Source organism: Mizuhopecten yessoensis, unplaced genomic scaffold, assembly GCF_002113885.1.
Source record: "Mizuhopecten yessoensis strain PY_sf001 unplaced genomic scaffold, ASM211388v2 scaffold10901, whole genome shotgun sequence".
Classification (NCBI taxonomy): Eukaryota; Metazoa; Mollusca; class Bivalvia; order Pectinida; family Pectinidae; genus Mizuhopecten; species Mizuhopecten yessoensis.
Window position 1 is genome coordinate 222,932 of NW_018408778.1, and position 10,189 is coordinate 233,120.

Below are 10,189 nucleotides of genomic sequence, written 5' to 3' on the forward strand. Positions count from 1 at the left end.
AATATGTATAGTTGTGATGTAGCTATGCTAGACCAGTCTAGTATACCGGTAGTGTATAGGGGATGTGTGACTGGTGGGGCTGGTACACCTGATAGTATGTATTGTTGTTATGTAGCTATGATAGACCAATCTAGTATACCGGTAGTGTATAGGGGATGTGTGACTCGCGGGGCTGGTACACATGATAGTATGTATAGTTGTGATGAAGCTATGATAAACCAGGCTAGTATACCGGTAGTATGTAGGGGATGTGTGACTCGTGGGACCGGTACACCTGATAGTATATATAGTTGTGATGTAGTAATGATAGACCAGTCTAGTATGCCTGTAATGTGTAGGGGATGGGTGACTCGTGGGGCTGGTAAAACTGATAGTATGTATAGTTGTGATGTAGCTATGATAAACCAGTCTAGTATACCTGTTGTGTGTAGGGGATGTGTGACGCGTGGGACTGGTATACCTGATAGTATGTATAGTGGTGATGTAGCTATGATAGACCACTGTAGTATACCTGTAGTATGTAGGGGATGTGTGACTCGGGGGGCTGGGACATCTGATAGGATATATAGTTGTGATGTAGCTATGATAGACCAGTCTAGTATACCTGTAATGTGTAGGGGATGTGTGACTCGTGGGACTGGTACACCTGATAGTATATATAGTTGTGATGTAGCTATGATAGACCAGTCTAGTAGACCTGTAATGTGTAGGGGATGTGTGACTCGTGGGGCTGGTACACATGATAGTATGTATAGTTGTGATGTAGTAATGATAGACCAGTCTAGTATATCGGTAGTGTGTAGGGAATGTGTGACTCGTGGGGCTGGTACACCTGATAGTATATATAGTTGTGATGTAGTAATGATAGACCAGTCTAGTATACCGGTAGTGTATAGGGGATGTGTGACTCGTGGGGCTGGTACACCTGATAGTATGTATAGTTGTGATGTAGCTATGATAGACCAGTCTAGTATACCTGTAGTGTGTAGGGGATGTGTGACTCGTGGGGCTGGTACACCTGATAGTATGTATAGTTGTGATGTAGCTATGATAGACCAGTCTAGTATACCTGTAGTGTGTAGGGGATGTGTGACTCGTGGGGCTGGTACACCTGATAGTATGTATAGTTGTGATGTAGCTATGATAGACCAGTCTAGTATACCTGTAGTGTGTAGGGGATGTGTGACTCGTGGGGCTGGTACACCTGATAGTATGTATAGTTGTGATGTAGCTATGATAGACCAGTCTAGTATACCTGTAGTGTGTAGGGGATGTGTGACTCGTGGGGCTGGTACACCTGATAGTATGTATAGTTGTGATGTAGCTATGATAGACCAGTCTAGTATACCTGTAGTGTGTAGGGGATGTGTGACTCGTGGGGCTGGTACACCTGATAGTATGTATAGTTGTGATGTAGCTATGATAGACCAGTCTAGTATACCTGTAGTGTGTAGGGGATGTGTGACTCGTGGGGCTGGTACACCTGATAGTATGTATAGTTGTGATGTAGCTATGATAGACCAGTCTAGTATACCTGTAGTGTGTAGGGGATGTGTGACTCGTGGGGCTGGTACACCTGATAGTATGTATAGTTGTGATGTAGCTATGATAGACCAGTCTAGTATACCTGTAGTGTGTAGGGGATGTGTGACTCGTGGGGCTGGTACACCTGATAGTATGTATAGTTGTGATGTAGCTATGATAGACCAGTCTAGTATACCTGTAGTGTGTAGGGGATGTGTGACTCGTGGGGCTGGTACACCTGATAGTATGTATAGTTGTGATGTAGCTATGATAGACCAGTCTAGTATACCTGTAGTGTGTAGGGGATGTGTGACTCGTGGGGCTGGTACACCTGATAGTATGTATAGTTGTGATGTAGCTATGATAGACCAGTCTAGTATACCTGTAGTGTGTAGGGGATGTGTGACTCGTGGGGCTGGTACACCTGATAGTATGTATAGTTGTGATGTAGCTATGATAGACCAGTCTAGTATACCTGTAGTGTGTAGGGGATGTGTGACTCGTGGGGCTGGTACACCTGATAGTATGTATAGTTGTGATGTAGCTATGATAGACCAGTCTAGTATACCTGTAGTGTGTAGGGGATGTGTGACTCGTGGGGCTGGTACACCTGATAGTATGTATAGTTGTGATGTAGCTATGATAGACCAGTCTAGTATACCTGTAGTGTGTAGGGGATGTGTGACTCGTGGGGCTGGTACACCTGATAGTATGTATAGTTGTGATGTAGCTATGATAGACCAGTCTAGTATACCTGTAGTGTGTAGGGGATGTGTGACTCGTGGGGCTGGTACACCTGATAGTATGTATAGTTGTGATGTAGCTATGATAGACCAGTCTAGTATACCTGTAGTGTGTAGGGGATGTGTGACTCGTGGGGCTGGTACACCTGATAGTATGTATAGTTGTGATGTAGTTATGATAGACCAGTCTAGTATACCTGTAGTGTGTAGGGGATGTGTGACTCGTGGGGCTGGTACACCTGATAGTATGTATAGTTGTGATGTAGCTATGATAGACCAGTCTAGTATACCTGTAGTGTGTAGGGGATGTGTGACTCGTGGGGCTGGTACACCTGATAGTATGTATAGTTGTGATGTAGTTATGATAGACCAGTCTAGTATACCTGTAGTGTGTAGGGGATGTGTGACTCGTGGGGCTGGTACACCTGATAGTATGTATAGTTGTGATGTAGCTATGATAGACCAGTCTAGTATACCTGTAGTGTGTAGGGGATGTGTGACTCGTGGGGCTGGTACACCTGATAGTATGTATAGTTGTGATGTAGTTATGATAGACCAGTCTAGTATACCTGTAGTGTGTAGGGGATGTGTGACTCGTGGGGCTGGTACACCTGATAGTATGTATAGTTGTGATGTAGCTATGATAGACCAGTCTAGTATACCTGTAGTGTGTAGGGGATGTGTGACTCGTGGGGCTGGTACACCTGATAGTATGTATAGTTGTGATGTAGTTATGATAGACCAGTCTAGTATACCTGTAGTGTGTAGGGGATGTGTGACTCGTGGGGCTGGTACACCTGATAGTATGTATAGTTGTGATGTAGCTATGATAGACCAGTCTAGTATACCTGTAGTGTGTAGGGGATGTGTGACTCGTGGGGCTGGTACACCTGATAGTATGTATAGTTGTGATGTAGTTATGATAGACCAGTCTAGTATACCTGTAGTGTGTAGGGGATGTGTGACTCGTGGGGCTGGTACACCTGATAGTATGTATAGTTGTGATGTAGTTATGATAGACCAGTCTAGTATACCTGTAGTGTGTAGGGGATGTGTGACTCGTGGGGCTGGTACACCTGATAGTATGTATAGTTGTGATGTAGTTATGATAGACCAGTCTAGTATACCTGTAGTGTGTAGGGGATGTGTGACTCGTGGGGCTGGTACACCTGATAGTATGTATAGTTGTGATGTAGTTATGATAGACCAGTCTAGTATACCTGTAGTGTGTAGGGGATGTGTGACTCGTGGGGCTGGTACACATGATAGTATGTATAGTTGTGATGTAGTTATGATAGACCAGTCTAGTATACCTGTAGTGTGTAGGGGATGTGTGACTCGTGGGGCTGGTGCACCTGATAGTATGTATAGTTGTGATGTAGTTATGATAGACCAGTCTAGTATACCTGTAGTGTGTAGGGGATGTGTGAATCGTGGGGCTGGTACACCTGATAGTATGTATAGTTGTGATGTAGCTATAATAGACAAGTCTAGTATACCTGTAATGTGTAGGGGATGTGTGACTCATGGGGCTGGTACACCTGGTTCATGACTGCTCCACCCAACAGCAGATCAGCAACCCTGTAGTCAAACAACAAGAAATCTTATGATTTAGTTTAATCATGTTTATATGCCAATACAGAAACATGAGACAAAAGAAAGGTGTCTATAAAAAGGAATATTTATTAAATGTTTTTCAATCATAAGAAAAAAATGTACAGTTAGAAAACTGTTTACCTCAAAGTTATTATTTGTTCCAAATGTTTAAATATCCTTTACTCACATAAATGGAAGTAAAAACTATATTCCTTGGAAACGAAGATGTAGCTCATGGGCACAGAAAAATATGTAAAGTACTAATTATCACGTAGAGAAGTTAGATACCATAAATTGTAAAATTTTGGACACAATGTAACCTGAAGTGAATTTGTTGTCAGAGTAACCCTCGTGTCAACTTCAACAATTTATGATATATCATAGGGAGTTTTATAATATGAAAATTCTTATAACTAAAAACAATTATATTCAAACTATCTGAATAAATAAGAAGCACACCCACTTTGATTTGCAAAAATATTCAAGAGCATATGAACTGAGCACAACTTAAAAAAGGTTGGTCATCCTCTTGCTAGCTAATATCAAAAATTGAATCTCCCAAATGTAAGGCTTCTTTTTTATAATTGAACACATAAGAGGTATCTTTTTCAAATGGCCACAAAATGCAAGCAATTACCCAATACTCAAAGCTCCTGATCAATCAATATCCTACGATTTCTTTTCTCTCTTTGTCGGAAAAAAATGTCTGTTTTGATTCAAGCTGCTAAACTGTTTCTGTAGTGTTGATTATCCTTTACTCTTTTTATTATGATTTATTTGTGTGGAGATCTGTATTATGATTTATTTGTGTGGAGATCTGTAATACGATTTATTTGTGTGGAGATCTGTATTATGATTTATTTTTGTGGGATCTGTATTATGATTTATTTGTGTGGAGATCTGTAATATGATTTATTTGTGTGGAGATCTGTAATATGATTTATTTGTGTGGAGATCTGCGGAATCCATCCAAAGATATCCTGAACACTTTAAAATCTGAGGCAAAGGTCTTCGATTCAAAATAACAAAATTTGGCTTACAACACAGACTAGGGAATAGGCAGGAATAGGAAGCAGGGGAGACAATCAATGTTTTATATATTTGTTGGTAGTTGATACAAAGGACTTTCTGTAGGAGTCTATCTTCATTCAACATCTATACCGACCAGACTATCACTCCTGACCCTAAAACTGATCCACTTCAATGACAGTTGGTGGTATGAAGATTTCCTTTCAGAATTAGATATCTACGTGGACAGATAAGAACCCTAAGCACAAATGATCAAACACATCCTTGTGTATAAAATGTTTGTCATGATTTGTTGCTCCAACAGGTTTAGTTTTGACCCCACCGGTAACCAACAATTTGTTTTTATGTTAGAGAAAGCAATGCTATCATCTTTCATTACAAACAGGACAATTTTACAGGGGAGCCATCTTAGTGTATCAGACGACCGACACAGAATTACCCGATACTCATCACCTCAACAATACCGGTACAGTCATACAATACCTAACCTACCTTTCACAGTGTGTAGTTCACCTGGATAGCTTTGTGAACAGTTGTTGTGTCTGAGAGTATATATAGACTCTCCTGAATATATTACTCCCTTTCCATTGAATATATTAAAGTCTAATGCGCTGCTTATAAGAAGGGGCTGTCTATACTGTGATATTTGTATCACTTCTAGTAAATAATTGGTGCTCACAATGTGATATTTGTATCACTTCTAGAAAATAATTGGTTCTCACTCTGTGATATTTGTATCACTTCTAGAAAATAATTGGTGATGTCTATACTTTGATATTTGTATCACTTCTAGAAAATAATTGGTGCTCACACTGTGATATTGATAACACTTCTAGTAAATAATTGGTGATGTTTACACTGTGATATTTGTATCACTTCTAGTAAATAATTGGTGTTCACACTGTGATATTGATAACACTTCTAGTAAATAATTGGTGCTCACAATGTGATATTTGTATCACTTCTAGTAAATAATTGGTGATGTTTACACTGTGATATTTGTAACACTTCTAGTAAACAAGAGGTCCAGAGGGCCTGTATCGCTCGCCTGGATACCTTTAACAATCATGGCAAACTATTCTCCAAATGAGATCAAGGGAATATGCCAGACCCAAAGGCCAATCCTTGTAGCATAGCTATATTAGATTTTTCATGCCCAGCAATTTTATGTATGGTCATGGGGTGGGGATCTCAACTGTTTCCAAGCTTTGACTCAGAAACTAGGTCCCTAGAGTTGTGGCCAGACCCCAGGATCGCTTCTAATAACGTGACTGCATTTGTCTCTTTTTGCCAAGCATTTGTATATATAGTTTTGGGGTGGGGATCTCAACCGTTTCAAAGTTATGACCCAGGGGCCAAGTCTGCAAGGGTGGGGCAGACCCTGGGACCAATTCTAATATCATGACTGCATTCGTCGCTTTATGCCCAACAATTGTATATATAGTTTTGGGGTGGGGATATTAACCATTTCAAAATTATGACCCAGGGGTTAAGTCTCCAAGGGTCGGGCAGTCCCCAAGGCCAACCTGGAAGCAAATGTGCAATCATCTCTTTATACTCAGCAATTGTATATATACGGTTATAGGGTGGGGCTCTCAACTGTTTCCAAGCTGTGACTAACAAACTAGGTCCCTAGGGGGTTTTGGTCAGACCCCAGGGTCTATCCTGATATCATGATTGCATTCGTCTCTTTATGCCCAGCATTTGTATATGTAGTTTTGGGGTGGGGATCTCAACCGTTTTAAAGTTATGGCCCAGGGACTATGTCTCTAAGGGTGGGGCCAGACCCTAGGGACATCCTGGAAGCAAATGTGCATTCTTCTCAGCAATTGTATATATGGTTATATGGTGGGGACCTCACCCATTTCCAAGTAATACATTTTATTGGCCCCAGCCCTCAGCCCGTGGGGTCAGCCCCACCATTTGTACAATTTTGAATCCCTGCCTTCCATGAATACTTCCGACCAAATATGATCAATATCCATGGCATAGTTCTGCAGAAGAAGTCGTTTATAGCAATATAACCAAATTGCCCCCTTTTGGCCCCGCCCCTCAGCCCCCTGGGGGGTCAGCACAACCGTTTGTACAATTTTGAATCCCCAACACCTAGGGATGCTTCCGGTCTAATATGGTTGATATCCATCACTTAGTTCCAGAGAAGAAGTCGCTTAAAGCAATATAGCGGACGAACGCCACGGTATGGCATAAGCTCACCTTGGTCCTTTGGACCAGTTGAGCTAATAATCTGTTTAATCTGTTTACTTACTTTCTTACAATGCCTGGATTGTACAGGTAAATCTTGAGAAACTGTTGCTCTTTGTCATGGTAACCATACATAGGTCTGTAAAAGCAATGAAACAATTCAATAGAGCTAAAGCACAGAGTGAACATTCTTTATTAATCTATTAACAATAATTATCTAATTATCCATTTGCAGTTTTGTAAAACATATTGTTGAAGACTGCATTGAATTCATTATTCTGCAGAAAACTTTTTAGATTGGAAAGGAAAATGGTCTACTTACATTCCGGACACCAGGGTAATTTTGTATACATGTTGAATGTTTGAAGTGGGATGACCTTGAGCGACATTGACAGCCTTATCCACACTGGAAGCAAACAGTCGCATGTACCTGTCCCAGGGCTGGGTGCCATCGTAAGGCACATACAGATATGGGAACACACCATGCACGTGCATACATGTTTTCTGACCTGTTCAAGAAGAAGATCAACATTAGATCACTACTATGAATTTCATTTCTTTTGGAATGCTATAACGACATATTGTTATGACAATTTCAAGGCAAGATACTTTAATGGATCAGCCCTAGGGAGATCTGGAGAGTTTGACAGCATTGGAACTCCATCGTGCTGGTAGGGGCGCCCTTTACTACTGGTAGGGGCGCCCTTTACTACTGGTAGGGGCGCCCTTTACTACTGGTTGGGGCGCCCTTTACTACTGGTATCGGGCAGTACTTGTTTTTGACACATAAACACTCACTTTTAATAACTGTATTTGGTATTGTCAAGGTAAAATGATAATGCTGTCACCTTCATTGATCAGTTCTTATATATATATATCGCTCCGAAAATTTGACAACCTAAACTTGTCCACACTGTTGGAATTACTTCTTTGCCCCATATATAATATATATATATCCCATATTGGCTCATATACTGTCGCTATTAATTATGAGACCTATATATATGTTTATGTTTAGTTTGGTTTTATTTTGTTTAATGTCCTATTGACAGCTAAAGTCATTTAAGGACGTATGTTTATTCATATAGATATTGTATATTTTTGGACAGCAACGTATACCCCTTGGTGATGTATCATATGTCTGTATCAAATTTTAATTTGTAATTGTAAATGGTCAAGATATCATAGTAATGATACAAAATGAGATATTAGTATTAATTGAATAAGCACCCATAAATTACTAGCTTCTACAATATCTAACTACTATCTGATAAAGTCAAACAGTTTTCTCTACTTTCAGTTTGTAATGAGTAGAAGAAAGCTAACAACTGTCAAATATCATATCAACTTTTCTAAGTTTTACATTTTCATTAAACCTTAAGAGAATTGGCCACTTGAAGACCTGTAACACCAACCCATACAGTGATGGCTTGATGTGACCTCTCGAGAGTGTAAAAAACATAAATTATCAGGTGATCTTTCCGATTATATTCCAAAGACAAATGGAAGATGATGTCACTCAGACCTGAAACCCAGCACCAGCATCAAGATACATAAATTATGTGCAATCAATGAAACTTGGCTCAATAATTCAAACCAATCGATCAATGAGCTAAAACCCTAACAAAGGTGAGCACATATAGGCTGATACACAAAATATATAGGTCACACCTTTAGTGAATGGGGGGAGAATGTGAATCAATTGTTTAGATCAGTGTAGAACTTGAATTATTAATATTTTACACATTTTGATATAGGTTATAATAGATTGTATAGCCATTAATGAAACATGAGCATCCTTAGGCTTTACAGAACAGGTATATATTACAACTTATAACGTGACATTTGTAACATCTACATTAATAGGCAGTATAAATAAATTTTACATCTGTTTTTGGTTGTATGTGTGAAAGATGTGTTACATATATACAGAAGGGGAAACAAATAGGAATTAATCAATACAATGTATTGTTACATTCTGATCATGTCCTTTTTATATCTAAATGTACAAGGGCGAGACTATGAAATGATACTTTACTCTGTATGTTTTTAATTTAAGGTTATATACAACAGCTTCAGATTCTGTGTGAGTATTGATTTCTCTTAACAGAGAGTTTGGTTGGAGTTTGTTGGCCTCATCCTAATGTGCTGCCAGTTATTCTGCAAAGCACAGGTCATTCCCAAGACTATGGATTTTTTTTATATCCTTTACACCTTTACCAAATGCCAAATCAAAAATTACATTAAAAATATTTAATGTCCTGAATTCTTTCAATGCCAGTAAATAGCACAGCAGCTAGCATAGTACTTTGATCTTTTGTTTTTAAAATTTGCCATCATTCCTGCAGTACTGCATGGTCCTGAACATCTTATTTTCCAACAACTATTTCTTTCTTTATATTTATATGTGTGTAAATATTGTGAAAAATCCAATTGAACGACCTATGCTAAAACATGACTATTTCTGTTACCGAGTAGGTGATATTTAATTGAAGACAGGTTTTAAGAAAAAAAATACTACCGTAAAAACCCATGTTATTTGCGCACTTTTTTTTCAGAAATTTAATACCCAAAGTGGGGGGTGCGTAAAATACACAGGTATAGAAAAATTTCAAGTTTTTTTCAGGAAAAGATCAACGATTCTGAGAGATCGCCATCTTGGATTATGTCCCTTGGCACTCGGAACTCTAAGACAAATGACGATCAACAAATTTATTTATGTCAAACATTAATAAAAGATACATAATGTGTTGTTATGTGAGTTTATGTGAAAAGTATTAATAAATAGGTAACCGTTAACAAAAAAAGTTTAGCCAAATCGCCTATGCGTATACGTATAGCATGGTTTTTTTCCGGCTCACTTTCATGTTGATCTCGCGTCTTACATTACGTAAACACGTGATTGATAATAACCTCGTGAATTATTTCAATATTTATTAAATGAAGCATCGTAAAAATAGTCTGCGTTAACTATTTTTTTCCTTGGAGTAGATTTGAAGAGGATGTATTGATTGTCCACGCTTCTAGTATAAACATATTTTTTATAATCCCTTATCAGTCAAATCAGTCTGTAGTTATGACAATGCAGTAGGGCT

The 10,189-nt window shown here is 39.0% G+C and overlaps 1 protein-coding gene across 2 annotated transcripts in view; it reads right to left on the reverse strand.

The window, feature by feature from the left end:
• LOC110463393 (DNA polymerase zeta catalytic subunit-like) overlaps positions 1 to 10,189 on the reverse strand; it is a 92,590-nt gene that overhangs the window by 38,689 nt on the left and 43,712 nt on the right. For both annotated transcript variants that reach the window (XM_021517943.1, XM_021517942.1), the window contains exons 4-6: positions 7,417 to 7,603; positions 7,159 to 7,233; positions 3,767 to 3,848 (exon numbers count right to left, since the gene is read on the reverse strand). In XM_021517943.1, coding sequence (XP_021373618.1) covers positions 3,767 to 3,848; positions 7,159 to 7,233; positions 7,417 to 7,603 — 344 coding nt within the window. The remainder of the gene's footprint in view (positions 1 to 3,766; positions 3,849 to 7,158; positions 7,234 to 7,416; positions 7,604 to 10,189) is intronic.